At 48.7% G+C, this 20,301-nt stretch overlaps 1 protein-coding gene across 1 annotated transcript in view; it reads left to right on the forward strand.

Moving 5' to 3' along the window:
- Positions 1-14,567, forward strand: part of dnajc12 (DnaJ (Hsp40) homolog, subfamily C, member 12) — a 79,551-nt gene extending 64,984 nt beyond the window's left edge. Inside the window, exon 5 of the mRNA XM_072478802.1 lies at positions 6,263-14,567. Coding sequence (XP_072334903.1) covers positions 6,263-6,357 — 95 coding nt within the window. The 3' untranslated portion in view covers positions 6,358-14,567. The remainder of the gene's footprint in view (positions 1-6,262) is intronic.
- The last annotated feature ends 5,734 nt before the right edge of the window (positions 14,568-20,301 follow it).

Consider the following 20,301-nt stretch of genomic DNA (forward strand, 5'->3'; position numbering starts at 1 on the left):
GCCCATCCCTAATTGCCTTTGAACTGAGTGAGTTGCGAGGTCATTTCGTAGGGCGGTTAATAGTCACCCACATTGCTCTGCAGTCACATGTAGGCCAGACCGGGTAAGGATGGCAGATTTCCCTCACAAAAGGACATTCGTGAACCAGATGGGTTTTTACAGCATAGTTTCATGGTCACCATTACTGAGACTGGATTTAGATTCCAGATTTATTAGTCAAATTTAAATTCCGGCAGCTGCGTGTTGGGATTTGAACCCTGAGCATCAGCCTGGGCCTCTGGATTACGAGGTCAGTGACATTACCACAACCCCGTCATCTCCCCTTTTTAAAAGCGAAACAAGGGGGCGGGATTCTCCGGTCTCCCACCCGCGTGTTTCTGGGCAGCAGGAGGCAGCGCGCCGTTCGCTGGCAACGGGATTCTCCGCTCCCGCTGCTGTCAGTGGGAATTCCCATTGAAGTCGCCCCACACTCCTGGAAAACCCAGAGGCGGGAGTGTGCTGTCGGCGGGACCAGAGAATCCAGCCGCCAGCGAACGGCGGGAGAATTCCGGATGAAAGCTGAAAACGCTATGGGGATGCAGGAAACAGCAACTAAACAGTAGCTGGAGATGTAAAAGTGAAGAGACCAATTAGTGTAAATATTACAAACGTTCAGCATATTCCTGAGCTGTATGAATACACTGCAATTCGGAGGCATTCAGCTCCTACATACTAGGTCAATAGTTAGCAGTATAAACTGAAAGAAAAGTAATGAACTTCAGTTTGTCCGAAATCAATGGAGCTGTTATAGCAGTCAGTGGAGAGGACTAAGCAACCAAGATAGTTGCACATTAACGAAGGGTTAACAATCACATTAACAAGCTTGACACATTTTCTGAATTGGAAGGTGTGGTAGTCTGTGTAGAGGTATTACGGTACCTGGTAATGCTGGAACACCATTGGTAGATATTGTATGTTTCTTATTGGTCAAGCTGTATGGTAGCTCTGCCCTGCAAGGCGGGGTATAAGAGCCCGTGCCGCCCCAGCAGCCTTCTTTCTGTACCTGAGCTGCTGGGGGAAACATCTAGCTTATTAAAGCCTTCAGTTGGACTACAACCTCGCTTTAGTGGTCGTTGATCGTGCATCAATTTAATAAGCTAGATTTAAAAGGATGGAGCTCCGAATCAAGCCGGAGTGTCTGCAACTCAGCCCCCACGTGGCGAACTCAGCAGCAACCTTCAAGCACTGGCTGACATGTTTTAAAGGATATCTCGGAACGGCCAAAAACACACCCACGGGAGAACAGAAATTGCAAGTCCTGCACTCTAGGGTGAGCCCGGAAATGTACACCGTCATCGATGACACGGACGAATTTGATGCAGCAATGGAGCTGCTAAAAGGACATTATATTCGCCCGGTAAACCAGGTCTATACCCGACATCTGCTCGCAACGAGGTGACAAATCCCTGGGGAATTGCTGGAAGAATTCTACCCTGCGCTCCTGGTGTTGGGGCGAAACTGCAGCTGCCCGCAAGTTTCGGCGAGCGACCACACAGAACTCTTGACCCAGGACGCTTTCGTGGCAGGTATGCTGTCCTCCCAAATCCGTTAGCGATTGCTGCAAAAAGACACCCTCGGCCTCAAGGAGGCACGGGCCCTTGCAGGTTCCCTGGATGTGGCCTCCCGAAACGCCCGCGCTTACATTCCCGACCGCGCGGCAGCCCCCTAGGCAGCGTGGAACCCCTCCGCAGCCGACCCCGAGACAGCTCCCATCCCCCCACAACCTTGTGCTGCAAGGCGGCCTGGCAACCCCGGGGGGCCCTGCTGCTACTTTTGCGGGCAGGCCAAGCACCCACAGCAGCACTGCCCGGCCCGTGCATCCACCTGCAAGGGATGCGGTAAAAAGGGCCACTTCGTGGTGGTATGCCAGGCCCGTGCGGTCGCCGCGGTCTCCGGTGACGAATGCGGACCGCCACCACAAGCCTCTCCATGGTCCCCGTGCGGCCAGCGGGCGCTGCCATCTTCCTCCTCCAGGACCACGTGCAGCCCCCGGGTGCCGCCACCTTGTCCCGCAGACGCCACGTTCGATGGATGGGCGCCGCCATTTTGTGCACCCCCAGCCATGTGCGACCAATGAGAGCCGCCATCTTGGATGGCCTCCCAGGACCCCAGCTCGGCTGACCGCACACCACCCGAAGAGAACACACAACTGCTGCGATTAGCCTCGGTGACCCTGGATCAGACTTCCAGTGTAATCTCCAAAGTCTAACTTTCAAATTCGGCGGCCCAATACCCCCCCTCACTGTCTGTAGCTTCGCGACCCTCAAGATCGATCTGTCTTCCCTGTTTGCGAACCTCACCCCGGATTGCAAACCCGTCGCCACCAGGAGCAGACGGTACAGTGCCCAGGATGGGATCTTTATTAGGTCAGAGGTCCAAAGGCTACTGAGGGAAGGAGTCATTGAAGCTAGCAACAGTCCCTGGAGAGCTCAAGTAGTGGTGGTAAAGATCGGGGAGAAGCATAGAATGGTCATCGACTACAGTCAGACCATCAACAGGTTTACGCAGCTGGACGTGTACCCTCTCCCCCGCATATCTAACCTGGTAAACAGGATTGCGCATTACAAGGTCTTCTCCATGGTGGATCTTAAGTCCGCCTACCACCAGCTCCCCATCCGCACTAGTGACCGCAAATACACTGCCTTCGAGGCAGACGGGCAGCTCTACCACTTCTTAAGGGTTCCCTTCGGTGTCACTTGGTCTTCCAGCGCGAGATGGACCGAATGGTTGACCGGTACGGTTTACAGGCAACATTCCCGTATCTCGAAAATGTCACCATCTGCGGCCACGACCAGCAGGACCACGACACCAACCTCCGAAAATTCCTCCAGACCGCAAAGATCCTTAACCTTACGTATAACAAGGATAAATGCGTGTTTAGCACTGACCGCCTAGCCATCCTCGGCTATGATGTGCGAAATGGAGTTATAGGCCCCGACCCTGAACGCATGCGCCCCCTTATGGAGTTCCCCTCCCTCACTGCTCCAAGGCCCTGAAGCGCTGCCTAGGGTTTTTCTCTTACTATGCCCAGTGGGTCCCCAACTATGCGGACAAGGCCCGTCCCCTGATCCAATCCACAGTTCTTCCCCTGTCAATAGAGGCCCGCCAGGCCTTCAGCCGCATCAAAGCAGACATTGCAAAGGCCACGATGCACGCCATCGACGAGTCCGTCCCCTTCCAGGTCGAGAGCGATGCGTCTGAAGTAGCTCTGGCGGCCACCCTCAACCAAGCGGGCAGACCCGTGGCCTTCTTCTCACGTACCCTCCATGCTTCCAAAATCCACCACTCCTCAGTCGAAAAGGAGGCGCAGGCCATAGTAGAAGCTGTGCGACATTGGAGGCATTACCTGGCCGGCAGGAGATTCACTCTCCTCACTGACCAACGGCCGGTTGCTTTCATGTTCGATAATGCACAGCGGGGCAAGATAAAAAACGATAAGATCTTGCCGTGGAGGATCGAACTCTCCACCTACAACTACGAGATCTTGTATCGTCCCGGGAAGCTAACCGAGCCTTCTGATGCCCTGTCCCGTGGCACATGTGCCAACGCACAAGTGGACCGCCTCCGAGCCCTCCACGAGGACCTCTGCCACCCCGGGGTCACTCGTTTTTTCCACTTTATCAAGACCCGCAACCTGCCCTACTCCATCGAGGAGGTCAGGACAGCCACCAGGGACTGCCAAATCTGCATGGAGTGCAAATCGCACTTCTACCGGCCAGAGAAAGCGCACCTGATAAAGGCTTTCCGTCCCTTTGAACGCCTCAGCATGGACTTCAAAGGCCCCCTCCCCTCCACCGACCATCAACACGTACTTCCTGAACGTGATTGACGAGTACTCCCGGTTCCCATTCGGCATCCCCTGCCCCGACATGACCGCAACCACCGTCATCAAGGCCCTCCATAGCATCTTTGCACTGTTCGGGTTCCCCGCTTACATACATAGTGATGGGGGGGTCCTCCTTTATGAGCAACGAACTGCATCATTTCCTGCTCAGCAAGGGCATCGCCTCGAGCAGGACGACCAGTTACAACCCCCGGGGTAACGGACAGGTAGAGAGGGAGAACGGAACGGTCTGGAAGACCGTCCTACTGGCCCTAAGGTCCAGGAATCTCCCAGTCTCCCGCTGGCAGGAAGTCCTCCCGGATGCCCTCCACTCCATCCGGTCACTGCTTTGTAGCACGAACAACCAAACACCTCACGAACGTCTCCTTGTCTTCCCCAGGAAGTCCTCCTCTGGGAACTCGCTCCCGACCTGGCTGGCAGCTCCCGGACCCATCCTGCTCCGAAAACACGTGCGGGCGCACAAGTCGAACCCGTTGGTCACGAGAGTCCATCTTCTCCACGCTAACCCCCAGTATACCTACGTGGCATACCCCGACAAGATACGGTCTCCCTACGAGACCTGGCGCCCGCCGGATACCCACGCACACCCCAGCCACCAGTCCCACTCTCCCTCCCACCAGTGCACCTTACAGGAGGATCGGTCCTTCCGCTGGCCCCGTCTAGGCCCCCCCACCCACCGACGCACCCCGCAAACGCTCCCTTCCCAGGTCAACTGTTTTCCCCACCAGCGCCGTCTAGGGGTGTTGAAGCTGCCACAGAGATCGAGGCCACGCTCCCGGAGTCACAGACGCCCGAGCCTCCACCGGAGTCACCACCAAAGCTTCGACGATCACAGAGGACGACCAGGGCTCCCGATCGACTGACTGCTTCATTTTAAAGTGTATAGTTAATTATGAATCTGCAAATAGTTACAAAATGTTGTATGCAGGTATTACGGTACCTCCATAACTATAATTTCTGCCACGTTACCATGTTATAATATCAAGCCACCACCCCGCCGGACTCTTTTGTTTAACAGGGGGTGAATGTGGTAATCTGTGTAGAGGTATTACGGTACCTGGTAATGCTGGAACACCATTGGTAGATATTGTATGTTTCCAATTGGTCAAGCTGTATGGTAGCTCCGCCCTGCAAGGCGGGGTATAAGAGCCCGTGCCGCCCGAGCAGCCTTTTTTCTGTATCTGAGCTGCTGGGGGAAACATCTAGCTTATTAAAGCCTTCAGTTGGACTTCAACCTCGCTTTAGTGGTCATTGATTGTGCATCAGAAGGCCCGCCCAGAACATAGGTATTGAAAATGGTTATGGTTAATTGGCCATATGTGAGGGCGGCATAAGTGATAGGGCCCATCCTGTGTGTCCAGGGTGAGCTATGTGCTCTAATCCGGGTGCAAGAATTAATTTTGAGCAAAGTAATCTTGGGCGAGATTCTCCGACCCCCCGCCGGGTCGGAGAATCGCCGGGGGCTGGCGTGAATCCCGCCCCCGCCGGTTGCCGAATTCTCCGGCACCGGATATTCGGCGGGGGCGGGAATCGCGCCGCGCCGGTTGGCGGCCCCCCCCCCCTCGCGATTCTCCGGCCCGGATTGGCCGAAGCCCCGCTGCTAAAATGCCTGTCCCGCCGGCGTAGATTAAACCACCTACCTTACCGGCGGGACAAGGCGGCGAGGGCGGGCGCCGGGGTCCTGGGGGGGGCGCGGGGCGATCTGGCCCAGGGGGGTGCCCCTACGGTGGCCTGGCCCGCGATCGGGGCCCACCGATCCGCGGGCGGGCCTGTGCCTTGGGGGCACTCTTTCCCTTCCGCCTTCGCCACGGTCTCCACCATGGCGGAGGCGTAAGAGACTCCCTCCACTGCGCATGCGCGGGAATGCCGTCAGCGGCCGCTAACGCTCCTACGCATGCGCCGCCCGGAGATGTCATTTCCGCGCCAGCTGGCGGGGCACCAAAGGCCTTTTCCGCCAGCTGGCGGGGCGGAAATTCGTCCGACGCAGGCCTAGCCCCTTAAGGTTGGGGCTCGGCCCCCAAAGATGCGGAGCACCTTTGGGGCGGCGCGATGCCCGACGGATTTGCACCGTTTTGGGCACCAGTCGGCGGACATCGCGCCGATACCGGAGAATTTCGCCCCTTGTGTTCGATAAGTTTTGAAGGTCCATTTTTTATTTTCTCCTCACTGAGTCCAGATATAATGAACTTGAGAAGATGAGCATAGATGTAAAGAGCTGAAGCCTTGCAGTTAATTTCCTGTCAGCATCTCAGATACTCTCTGAAACACTATGCCCACTCGCGCTTTGCAGACAACTCAGTTATTACAGCTTCTGATAAACCACAAGCAGCGCCATAGGACAGCCATCTTCTGATCTGTCTGAATTCTGATTTTCCGCAGGAATTTCCAACGTGAATGACTATCATTACCATTTTCGCTGGTCAGGAGACTCTCCTTCAGAACTGCTACGGAAATTCAGGAACTATGAGATCTGACGTAGGTTCAGATGTTGGGGAGCTGCGTAATTTCTCAATCTTTCCATGACAATGGGCAGGATTCTCCGTCCCGCCGCACCCGTTTTCTTGTGAGGCATGCCCCTGCCAGTAGCGGGATCCTCCTTCCCGCCAGCCGGCCAATGGAGTTTCCCATTGTGGGCACCCCCATGCCGTCGGGAAATCCCTGGGCGTGAGTGCGCTGCTGGCAAAATGGGGGATCCCGCCCACGGAGAATGCAGCCCAGTGTCTTTCACCCAGATAAGTGCTTTCCTCGTGCTCTGTGGGGTTGTCCTATTGTGATATTTTGTACACGTCCATCAACTGTCTTGATAAAACACCTGCCATTATGGGACCTGTGGCTAGAGATGAGAAGTGTTGTTACAATTTCCTTTTTTCTATATTATTAAATATTAATTGTAAGACCCTGTAACTGACCAGAGTTCTAGCCTTTACTCTGGGTATCAGTGGCACACAACAACTTGGATATTGTTTTAAATGTGTTATACCTTTGTTAAACCACTAAGCAATCGTACATAATTATTTATTTATAACCATGATAATGCCAGTTGCTTAGTGATCCCAAATCCATCTCAGTGACCAATGTGCTGATGAACCATCCGTGCGTGACTTCTGGTCCACTGAGCAGGTTACCATGACAACTGCAGCAAAGATATCTCTGTGTGCTCTTTCTTTGTGCTGCTTTTGGCATAGGCCTTGTGCCATATAAGGTAATATCTGTTTTTAGTCCAATCACTTGGTTTTCAGTTATGTCATTGTCCAATTTCCACCCCTCCTCCAGATGTCTCCTCTTTAGGTCCCTTTCAGGAATCAAGGCCTTCACTTGAATAAACATGGCCATTTAGTTCCATTTATTTTCTCTTGTACTGTTATCAGGGCTGGTAGAGGAAGCCAGGTTAATTAGTTCTAACAAGCAAAAAGGCACCACAGTCCAAATCAAGCGTTTCTACACAATTTTTGATTTGCTTTTAAGAATTTGTTGATTCTAGCATGATTCTGTCTTGGCCAAATTACCACAATGCATTTCCCCATACTACACAGTTCTTAAGATGATTTTGAGCACCAGCTTTTTCTTCACCTCGATGTTCCATGTAACTACCAGGAGACAAATTCCACACACAGGGCCACTCCACAACCGTTTTACATTTGATGTACTAACAACCTTCCTTCCATCATAAGGTCAGAAGTGGGGATGTTCACTAATGATTTCACAATGTTCAGTGCCATTCTTGACTCATCAGACATTGAAGCAGTCCATGTCCAAATGCAGAAAGGCCTGGCCAATATCCAGGCTTGGGCGGACAAATGGCAAGTAACATTCGTGCCACACAAATGACCATCTCCAAGAGAGAATCTGACCATCACCTTTTGATATTCAATGGTGTAATCATCGCTGAATTCCCAACATCAACATCCTGGGGGTTACCATTGGACAGAAAGTGAACTGGACTTGCGAAATAAATACTGTGGTCACAAAAGCAGGTCAGAGGCTACGAATCCTGTGGCAAGCAGCTCATCTCCTGAATCTCCAAAACTACCTTCTACAAGGTACAAGTCAGGATTGTGATGGAATGCTCCCCACTTGCCTGGATGAGTGCAGCTCCGACAACACTCAAGGAGATCGACACCATCCAGGACAAAACATCCCGCTTGATTGGTAAAGTGTAAAAATGGCAGGAGATCCCAGACCCGTGTTATGCTCCTCGTGCTTAATGTGGGAGTTCAGGGACGTGGCCGATACCCCTGACTCCTTTATGTGCGGGAAGTGTGTCCAGCTGCAGCTCCTGTTAGACCGCATGACGGCTCTGGAGCTGCGGATGGACTCACTTTGGAGCATCCGCGATGCTGAGGATAGCACATTCAGTGAGTTGGTCACACCGCAGATTAGGATTGGTGAGGGAGACAGGGAATGGGTGACCAAAAGGCAGAGAAAGAGCAGGAAGGCAGTGCTGGTGTCCCCTGCGGTCATCTCCCTCCAAAACAGGTATGCCGTTTTGGATACTGTTGGGGGAGATGACTCACCAGGGGAAGGCAGTAGTAGCCAGGCTCATGGCACCGTGGCTGGCTCTGCTGCACAGAAGGGCGGGAAAAAGACTGGCAGGGCTATAGTCATAGGGGATTCAATCGTAAGGGGAGTAGACAGGTGTTTCTGTGGTCGAAAACGAGTCTCCCGAATGGTATGTTGCCTCCCGGGTGCACGGGTCAGGGATGTCTCAGATCAGCTGCAGGACATACTGAAGGGGGAGGGTGAACAGCCAGTTGTCGTGGTGCATATAGGCACCAATGATAAAGGTAAAAAATGGGATGAGGTCCTACAATCAGAATTTAGGGAGTTAGGAGATAAGTTTAAAAAGTAGGACCTCAAATATAGTAAACTCAGGATTGCTGCCAGTGCCACAAGACAGTCAGAGTAGAAATTCAAGAATAGTCAGAATGAATACGTGGCTTGAGAGATGGTGCAGGAAGAAGGGGTTCAGATTTTTGGGACATTGAAACCGGTTCTGGGGGCGGTGGGACCATTACAAATCAGATGGTCTACACCTGGGCAGGACTGGAACGAATGTCCTAGGGGGTGCTTTTTCTAACACTGTTGGGGAGGTTTTAAACTAATGTGGCAGGGGGATGGGAACCAGATTAGGAAGTTAGAGGTCAGTAAAGAGGCAGCAACTAAAGCCGGTAAGGTACTAGATAATAAACTGAATGTGACTAAGGGGAAGAGTAGACAGGGAAGAGATGATGAACGCAAAGGGACAGGTGGTCTGAGATGCATTTGTTTCAATGCGAGAAGTGTAGTAGGTAAGGCAGATGAACTTAGGGCTTGGATTAGTACCTGGGAATATGATGTTATTGGTATTACTGAGACTTGGTTGAAGGAAGGGCAAGACTGGCAACTAAATATCCCAGGGTATAGATGCTTCAGGAGGGACAGAGAGGGAGGTAAAAGGGGTGGAGGAGTTGCATTACTGGTCAGAGATGATATCACAGCTGTGATTAAGGAAGGCACGATGGAGGATTTGAGCACTGAGGCAATATGGGTAGAGCTAAGAAATAGGAAGGGTGCAGTAACATTGTTGGGACTTTACTACAGGCCTCCCAAAAGCGAGCGTGAAGTAGAGGTACAAATATGTAGACAGATTATAGAAAAATGTAGGAGCAATAGGGTGGTCGTGATGGGAGATTTTAACTTCCCCAACATTGAATGGGACTCATGTGGTATTTGAGGCGTAGATGGAGCAGAATTTCTAAGGAGCATCCAGGAGAGTTTTTTAGAGCAGTTAATTGATGAGGGACAGGCTGTAGATATCATATCCATGGACTTCAGTAAGGCGTTTAATAAAGTTTCCCATGGCAGGCTGATGGAGAAAGTGAAGTCGTATGGGGTTCATGGTGTACCAGCTAGATGGATAAAGAATTGGCTGGGCAACGGGAGACAGAGAGTAGTGGTGGAAGGGAGTGTCTCAAAATGGAGAAAGGTGATGAGTGGTGTTCCACAGGGATCCGTGCTCGGACCACTGTTGTTTGTGATAAACATAAATGATCTGGACGAAGGTATAGGTGGTCTGATTAGCAAGTTTGCAGATGATACTAAGATTGGTGGAGTTGCAGATTGCGAGGAGGACTGTCAGAGAATACAGCAAAATATAGATAGATTGGAGAGTTGGGCAGAGAAATGGCAGATGGAGTTCAATCCAGGCAAATGCGAGGTGATGCATTTTGAAAGATCTTAATTCAAGAGCGGACTATACGGTCAATGGAAGAGTCCTGAGGAAAATTGATGTACAGAGAGATCTGGGAGTTCAGGTCCATTGTACCCTGAAGGTGGCAACGCAGGTCGATAGAGTGCTTGCCTTCATTGGACGGGGTATTGAGTACAAGAGTTGGCATGTCATGTTACAGTTGTATAGGACTTTGGTTAGGCCACATTTGGAATACTGCGTGCAGTTCTGGTCGCCACATTACCAGAAGGATGTGGATGCTTTACAGAGAGGGTGCAGAGGAGGTTCACCAGGATGTTGCCTGGTACGGAGGGTGCTAGCTATGAAGAAAGGTTGAGTAGATTAGGATTGTTTTCGTTGGAAAGACGGAGGTCGAGGGGGGACCTGATTGAGGTCTACAAAATTATGAGAGGTATGGACAGGTGGGTAGCAACAAGCTTTTTCCAAGAGTGGGGGTGTCAATTACAAGGGGTCACGATTTCAAGGTGAGAGGGGGTAAGTTTAAGGGAGATCATAAGACCATAAGACATAGGAGCGGAAGTAAGGCCATTCGGCCCATCGAGTCCACTCCACCATTCAATCATGGCTGATTTCAACTCCATTTACCCGCTCCCTCTCCATAGCCCTTAATTCCTCGAGAAATCAAGAATTTATCAACTTCTGTCTTAAAGACACTCAACGTCCCGGCCTCCACCGCCCTCTGTGGCAATGAATGCCACAGACCCACCACTCTCTGGCTGAAGAAATTTCTCCTCATCTCTGTTCTAAAGTGACTCCCTTTTATTCTAAGGCTGTGCCCCCGGGTCCTAGTCTCCCCTGCTAATGGAAACTTCCCTACGTCCACCCTATCTAAGCCATTCATTATCTTGTAAGTTTCTATTAGATCTCCCCTCAACCTCCTAAACTCCAATGAATATAATCCCAGGATCCTCAGACGTTCATCGTATGTTAGGCCTACCATTCCTGGGATCATCCGTGTGAATCTCCGCTGGATCCGCTCCAGTGCCAGTATGTCCTTCCTGAGGTGTGGGGCCCAAAATTGCTCACAGTATTCTAAATGGGGCCTAACTAATGCTTTATAAAGCTTCAGAAGTACATCCCTGCTTTTATATTCCAAGCCTCTTGAGATAAATGACAACATTGCATTTGCTTTCTTAATTACGGACTCAACCTGCAAGTTTACCTTTAGAGAATCCTGGACTAGGACACCCAAGTCCCTTTGCACTTCAGCATTATGAATTTTGTCACCATTTAGAAAATAGTCCATGCCTCTATTCTTTTTTTCCAAAGTGAAAGACACTTGCCCACGTTGAATTTCATCAGCCATTTCTTGGACCACTCTCCTAAACTGTCTAAATCTTTCTGCAGCCATGGATGTGTGTGGAAAGTTTTTTACGCAGAGGGTGGTGGGTACCTGGAACGCTTTGCCATTGGAGGTGGTAGAGGCGAGCATGATAGCGTCATTTAAGATGCATCTAGACAGATATATGAACGGGTGGGGAACAGAGGGAAGTAGATCCTTGGGAAATAGAAGACAAGTTTGGATAAAGGATCTGGATCGGCGCAGGCTGGGAGGGTCGAGGGCCTGTTCCTGTGCTGTAATTTTCTTTGTTCTTTGTTCCACAAACAATCAAATCCTCCACCACCGACGAACAGTGGCAACTGTGTGTACCATCCACAAGATGCACTGCAGGAACTCACCAAGATTCCTTAGACAGCATCTTTCAAATCTACCACTGCTACCATCTAGAAAGATAAGAACAGCAGATACCTGGGAACCCCACTTCCCCCTCCAAGGCACTCACCATCCTGATTTGGAAATATATCGCCATTCCTTCACTGTCGCTGAGTCAAAATCCTGGAACTGCTTCCCTAACAGCACTGTGAGTGTACCTACACCTCAGGGACTGCAGTGGATAAAGAAGACAGCTCCGCACCACCTTCTCAAGGGCAATTAAGGATGGGCTATAAATGCTGACCTAACCAGCGATGCCCACACCCTGTTAAAGAATAATACAAAACAAGAAATAAAGATATAAGTAGATGATTCAAAAGTGATTGATACATTAAAAAGTTAAATAATACATTGCCTTACAAAATTTACCTTTAAGCATATAATTTTGCATGAGTACATTATTACATTTGCAGACCAAGCTTTTAATTCACTAACTCCTTCCTGCTCTTCCTGCAACATTTTCATCATTAGTCTCATCCCTTTCTCTCTAAGTCGGCATCACGATTCATATATAAAACACGTTACAGCTACAAGCTGTAACACTACCAGAACATGCAAATTATCCTTTTCCAGGAACATCTTGCAATATTAGTCCCAACATCCTAGCAAGATGTTATCAGGATGAGGGGCAGTTCGCTCAGTTGATTGGATGGCTGGCTCGTGATGCAGAGTGACGGCAACAGCGAGGGTTCAATTCCCGTACTAGTTGAGATTATTCATGAAGGGCCCACCTTCTCAACCTTGCCCTTTGCCTGAGGTGTGGTGATGCTCAGGTTAAATCACCACCAGTCAGCTCTCTCTCAAAATGTTCCGGCAGTAAGGGGCATGCTAAACCCAAACTTCCTCACATACTATTTCGACAAGTTCCATTTAAATCACCCGTAAAATTTTCCCTTTTTATAATCTGCCTGTACAGGACATAGCTGTACCAAATCTCTGAGTTGGCACGTTGTGATGTTGCTTTCATATTTGGCCACTGCTTCTAGATGAACGTTACTGACCTAAGAGGGCACTTGCCCTGCTTGTGTGACCTTCTCTAACACCCAGGAACCATTCATAATGCATACCTCATCCTGGGATGCCTCATCGGAGACAGTCCAATCCTCCTGGATGCGTTTATCAACATCTGGTGTGATTGTTCCACCACCCTTTAATAGTCATAATTTGGTCCTCTTTTAATTCGGTGCAGGTTAGTATTCCCTCTTGTCAAAATATCCCTCATTTTTCCTTTGGGATTTCGCATTGCCACCTCCAGACGGGCTAAATCCAAACTATTCCCTATTGATGTAGCTGTATTAAATACCATGGCAGGATCGTTGACTAGACCTCTCCCTTTGCTTGATTAAATCTCAGTCCCCACAGACTTGCTGTAGAGTTTCCAACCCACTATCCCTGTCTGTGTTGATGGCTTAGTCCAACACTTGTTCCAACAATCACGCATACAGAACCGTAGGTTGGGATTTTCCACACAATGTGCCACGTGGTTCATGACAGCGGAGGTGGTCTGTCATTGACTGATGGTGGAATCATCTGGTCCCACCGTTTCCAGTAATTTTAGCCCCGTTAAGTTCAACATGCGGAGTCTGCACATTCTCCCCATGTCTGCGTGGGTTTTCTCCGGGTGCTCCGGTTTTCTCCCACAGTCCAAAGATGTGCAGGCTAGGTGGATTGGCCGTTCTAAATTGGGTGGGGGTTACTGGGTTATGGTGATAGGGTGGAGGTGTGGGCTTGGGTAGGGCGCTCTTTCCAAGGGCCGGTGCAGACTCGATGAGCCGAATGGCCTCCTTCTGCACTGTAAATTCTATGATAACAGCATTGTCACCACCTCATGATACAATATTTTATCAGTACTGACACTAAACCATTCTTTGAAGTCTTCTGTTTTCACAGGGCAAGATATTATTCCTTCATCCTTTGTCTCATCATTGTTTTTGATCACTCTTTCTTTCTCTAGCCCTTGAGTGGGGTGATTCGCACAAAATATTCCCCAATTTTCTTTTAGATTTTGGTTTCCTCTTTCCATGGTGAAAAATAATTTATGTGAATTCCATTATCTTGGTATTGATCTCTGAATACTATCAACTTAGATCGATAATTCTTTTGGTTTCTCTGTCGAGTCTTTTGACTGTGGTATATTGTACTCTCCCATAAACTGTTTAGGTAAAAAAACCTACATCCATTCCTGAGAGAGATGGCATCGATGATTAGAAGTGATAACTATGTTATTAGAATTTCCTCTAATGTATGTGTATAATTAGTAATACTACTCAGATTGCAACTTGGTATTGTGAGTGTTATTGGAGATATAAATAGTGCAATATATGATCTGATCAGATATAATCTCAATCTTCAAGGTCTTGTGCGTATCATTTTAAACATCAAATAAAAATATGAAGCTACATCTTAATTTATCTAAAAGAAGTCATTATCCGGGGCACCACGGTAGCACAGTGGGTAGCACTGTTGCTTCACAGCTCCAGGGTCCCAGGTTTGATTCCCGCTTGGGTCACTGTCTGTGCGGAGTCTGCACGTTCTCCTCATGTCTGCGTGGGTTTCCTCCGGGTGCTCCAGTTTCCTCTCACAAGTCCCGAAAGACGTCTGTTAGGTAATTTGGACATTCTGAATTCTCCCTCTGTGTACCCGAACAGGCACCAGAATGTGGCGACTAGGGGCTTTTCACAGTAACTTCATTGCAGTGTTAATGTAAGCCTACTTGTGACAATAAAGATTATTAAAAAAAATATCATTCAGTGAGCTTATTAACTTGTGTTCTGATATTTCCCTCACGATATTTATGGACATTATCTACACAGTCCTTGATAATAGGCAATATGTGGTTGATTAAGCATGTGAACATAAATTCATCAAAAAATACAGTACTGAGGGAGACCTTCCCTGCTCATCATTCCTGTGCACCAGCTCTTCATTTGGAGCTATTTATTCGACTCCCATTTGCCCCCCCTTTGCATAAATCCTATGAAACCCATCAGTCCTAAGAGATGAAATTGTCTCACTGCTTCCATGTGTGATAAAAGGTTTGAATTTCTGTCTGCATTTATCTAGTCCTTAGTTTATGTCTATTACTACTAATTCAGCAAGGTGGCACAGTGGTTAGCACTGCGGCCTCACAGGGCCGAGGCCCCAGGTTCGATCCCGGCTCTGGGTCACCGTCCGTATGGAGTTTGCACATTCTCCCGTGTGCGTGTGGGTCTGACCCCCACAACGCGAAATATGTACAAGGTAGGTGGATTGGCCAGGTAAAAAATACCCCTTAATTGGAAAAAAATAAATTGGGTGTTCTAAATTTATAAAAGAAAATAATTGCTGATTCAGCAACTAGTGGAAACACTTTTTTCATTGACTTTTTACCCTATCAAAATGTGAGGGAATTTTGAAAAATTCTATGATGTAGCCCACCTCCCCCCGTGATGATATACACGTATATAGTAACAGACAAGACCTCCGACCAGCAGGTGGCAGTAGAGAAGAACCACTGCGACCTCAGGGAGTTGATAGAGGGTCTTTGTAGCGTATAGTCATAGTTTGTAGTAGCTCATAGTTAATTTATTATATTAGTAGTTTCTGATAGTATTCTTATAGTTATCTTTACCACGCAATTGTTAAATAATAAAACTTTAACTAGTCTAAGAACCAGATGTTCTTTAGTGCATTTATTCCAATCGGCCAAGCACCAGAACGTAACCCCCCCCCCCCACCCCCCTGCTGCCTGTACCCTCAGTCGCATCAAGCCCCATTCTCTCATGCTCGCTGAACGACATTGGTTTCTGACCCACCAACATGTCAGTTCTAAAGTACTTAATTTTGTACTCAAATCCTTCCATGCCTCCAAGCCTCCCTATTGTAACCGCCTCCAGCACTTCAGGATCTCCATGTTGCTGTAACTCTGGCCTCTTGTGTATGCTTCACTTCCTTTATCCCAACATTGTTGGCCGTCCCTTCAGCCAACCAAGACCTATTCCCCCCAAAACCTTCCCACCTCTCATTCTTTAAGATGCGACTTAAAACCTACCGCTTTGACCCCCCCTCCCCTCCCCCTAACCCTGAGCAGTCCCAATGCCTCAGTATCAATTATTTGCCCTAGTATCTCATTGGGCTTGGTATCACTGAAAGGCTGCCAGGGTTTCAGGCCGGCACTGCCAAGGGTCAGGGTCTGAGGGGGACCATGCCCATGAAAGAGGGGGGTGGGGGAGCATGAAAGAGCCCATAACCCCATAACCCAGTAACCCCACCCAACACTAAGGGCAATTTTGGACACTAAGGGCAATTTATCATGACCAATCCACCTAACCTGCACATCTTTGGACTGTGGGAGGAAACCGGAGCACCCGGAAGAAACCCACGCACACACGGGGAGAACGTGCAGACTCCGCACAGATAGAGACCCAAGCCGGAATCGAACCTGGGACCCTGGAGCTGTGAAGCAATTGTGCTATCCACAAGGCTACTGTGCTGCCCCTAAGGTAAGTAAATACTTACTAAGGATGCGATTTAATGTGACAAGCTCGTTTTGCCGGGTGTTTCCCGGCACCGGCAGCGCCGAGAACAACCCCGCTATTAAATGGGACTCTGCTCATTTTGGGGCCGCAGTGAGAAACGCCACGCCGAGGCCACACTTAGTCCTATTTCCTGTACTAACGAGCTCAACGAGCCCCCATCGCAGCCTCTGGACCCCCCATCACTCCAACTTAAATATAAGGGGGTCATCGAGCCCCTCGCACCCCCTGCATAAGGGCAAGGCATCCCCGGGCGTGATCCCAGCATGGGCAAAATGCCAGTCTGCCACCCAGTTGGCACTGCCAGGGTGCCAGCTTTTCAGTGCTAAGATTTTGACCACGCCGGGGATGGGGCGCTGGATGCCCTGCCCAGAGGCCGACCCGCCGGGGGCCTCTGATCACCTGGGAGACTTACACCCCGAGTGCCATCCCGCCTGGTCCAAATTGGTGGAGACCAGTGCTAAACGATGCTTGCTTGGGGTCTCTGAAGTGTGGGGCTTAGATCCCACGCCTTGGCTAACTTTGGCAAGAGCAAATTCAAGCAAGCCTGACTGTACACTTGAATAGGCAGAATTGTGGGTAGGATCCAGAACGCAACGTCCCGCGAGATCCCATTAGATAACGCGAGGTGTGATGGTCTGGGTAAATCTCTGAGATTCACTGGCCGCATTGCGTCCCGAGTCGGGAGGGGCCGTTAGATTGCAACCTAAATATGGATGAATACCGGTTGGGATCTCAGTCAAAAAGCCAGTGGGAAACAAAACGCCTAACTCGCCCAAGAAATCTTTTGGTTGAATTGCGCCCAGTATCTCTAAAAGCCCCACCAGAGAAGAAGGGAGGGCAGGATAAAGCCATGAAAACATGGTAAAATGCTGCACACCTTCCCACACGTCAATTGCTCGTAATTATGAGAGTTCAGGAAAATTCTTTTGTGCCATGTCCGGGCGGGCATCAGGATACATCTCCCTCAACTCCAGCAGAACCTGGGGCACAAATGACCCACTGCAACCTCCTTCCCTCAGATACCCGCCTGCCTCCCTGCAGGATCCAATCATGGATTTATTATACCCACCCATATAAAAAACCCAGAAAATTTGCAAGATCCCCAGTTCTAAGAGGATGTTACGTATATATCACACAGCACAACATAATCCCAGACCCTGGCCCATTACAGGCCAACATCGTTCCATATAATTATACACAGATAACCAACCACTATATATTCGGACTATGATCAGTGCCGTCAACACCTCCCAGCAACAGCGTTGGGGAACTACCAGGAGTGGATCATGGAATAACAAGGGGTCCGGATCTTTCCATAGATCCTTTTTCCGCCTGTCATATGTCTACCATCGTTGAAAAAAGACAAGGCTAAATCAAATAAGATGCGTCCCAACTACAAGGAGGGGGCAACAGGATATCAACTAAAGTACAGAACTCGGCTCAACTGCAGGTCTCTGCGCATAGAAGAGTCCTCTCAGGATGTCTCGATAAGTTCCTTCGAGAAGGGACATCCCAAACTCTAGGATACCAAACACAGAGCCAGTCCTGGCCAAGCCCAGCTCATTTAGACACAACCGGAAAGCTCTCCCAGGACCCCCAGCACATCCCAAAACCTATACCCCAGACGGTCCTGCACTTCCCCAACCACACCCAGTGCAATGCACCTCCCCATTGAACAGCACACTGCTCATGCACTAGAAGAGAAAAAAGAAAAAAACTCTTAAAGGACAAATGCCTGAGTTGGCCTAGGAACAATCAGCAAAATCAGTCAAGCCCACTTTGGCGTGCGCCACTATTCATATTCACCGACCTCAAGGAGAAGTGAGAGGGAATCCAGTCCTCCCCGGGATACATAATCTGCCCAGGCCATCGCCGGAGATAGGCACGGATTCTTAAATTCAAAATAATAAAAAGCTGAATAAAATCCCGATACGATTAACACTAACTGGGGGGCTACTGAAGGAAACCAGCTATTTCTGATAGGTAAAAGGATCATTGATTTAGTCATTTTGATGAAAATACTAAAGCCCAGTTCAAAATTCATATTTAAAATGGATCCCATCATAAGCCTGCAAACACAACCTCAGATTACAAAAGCGCATAACTTGCAATAATAAAAGCATGGATTTCGAAACATTTGCAGCCTGACCAGAAGCAAATGCAACAATTTCTACTGAAGGTCAAAATGAGCACCATGGTTAACATGAATCTACCATTGTTCAAAATGTGAATAGTATAGCAGTCAGCAAATACCAGACCTGATAATAAGTGTAAGTTACATTCCAACACACAGAAAACACCCAAAGATGCAACATAGTCATATCTATGTTGCACATTGATGATTGGCAACTAAACATCCAATCAAATGCATTTGAGACTCATCCAAGCCAATCAGCACATTACAAGGGTAGGACCAGATGGAGTCAGGTTGATAACATTTTCCTTAAAGATAGAGGTCCGGACAGCCATTTTCCATTCCGGGATCACTCTATACTATATGATTGACTATCTACTATCTTATTCGTATTTTCATATTTCCACTCTAAACTATAAACCCACGCAAGCTACTTTGCTTTGAGCAAGAAACCATTACTGTATTTTGAAAGTTCAATTTGTTTGTAAGTTACTAAATTTAATTATATCTCTTAAAGCCTTCTGCAGGGGCTATCTTGAGAACATTTATGGGCAGCACGGTAGCATTGTGGATAGCACAATTGCTTCACAGCTCCAGGGTCCCAGGTTCGATTCCGGCTTGGGTCACTGTCTGTGCGGAGTCTGCACATCCTCCCCGTGTGAGCGTGGGTTTCCTCCGGGTGCTCTGGTTTCCTCCCACAGTCCAAAGATGCGCAGGTTAGGTGGATTGGCCGTGATAAATTGCCCTTAGTGTCCAAAATTGCCCTTAGTGTTGGGTGGGGTTACTGGGTTATGGGGATAGGGTGGAGGTGTTGACCTTGGGTAGGGTGCTCTTTCCAAGAGCCGGTGCAGACTCGATGGGCCGAATGGGCTACTTCTGCACTATAAATTCTATGATCTATGACATTTGATTTGTAACCACAAAAAGATTTCAAACTCTCAATTATAATCAATAGACACAATAAAGATTTCATTTCACATCCGAGACGTGTAGCTTACATTTCTACTGAGTCTAAGTGTATACGAGACGACACTTAACCACAGGATAGATTTCATCAATTGGCGTAGTACGGCAGAATGGGAGGAGTGCGAAGTCGGAGGAAATCGGAAGACCGAAGATCGTACCATTAGTGGAAGGACCAGAAGGAACGAAGACCCAAAGACATCTATCCACAAAACGGCTAGACTTCGGTCAGAAAATCTTTTTTCACCCATTAAAAGTCTTAAAGCCGCAATGGGTAGTGCTTCGACCCCTCAAGAAAGGACCTTTCAAGAGAGAGCTATTCAATCGGGTGCAGGCCGTATAACTAAATGAAATACAACTGTTTGGTTGTGATCGTGTAATCTTCAAATTACACCAACTTGTTTACGACCAAAAAATTTGTGGTGGACAACAATCCTAAAATAGTCCTGGTTCCTTCAAAGGGTAGAGAACAAATTACCACAACTTCAAAGGGAGGTCGGGCTGTACCAAATATCTCTGTTGACGATCTATTGGGTGACCTTAAGTCTTTAATTTATAGACATTTTGGATTGTCTAAAGTAGCTATGAAAATTGAATCAAAATATGACATCCCTAAAGGACAGTGGTCCGTTGACAACATCAAGAGGGTTTGGGGAAAAACCACACGATTGACCGAAAAGAAACGTATGAAATGGTCTTTTGCAGTAATGGCACAACTCCATAAGCAGCAAGAAACAATCACAAACATAAAACAATTGCGAGTGGCAGGGGATAATGAGGGGACAGAGGGAGCATCGGGTGTTGCTCTATGCCGATGACCTCTTGCTGTATGTTTCGGATCCGTTGGAGAGTATGGGAAGG

This window comes from Scyliorhinus torazame, chromosome 16 (genome assembly GCF_047496885.1).
Source record: "Scyliorhinus torazame isolate Kashiwa2021f chromosome 16, sScyTor2.1, whole genome shotgun sequence".
NCBI classification, from domain to species: domain Eukaryota; kingdom Metazoa; phylum Chordata; class Chondrichthyes; order Carcharhiniformes; family Scyliorhinidae; genus Scyliorhinus; species Scyliorhinus torazame.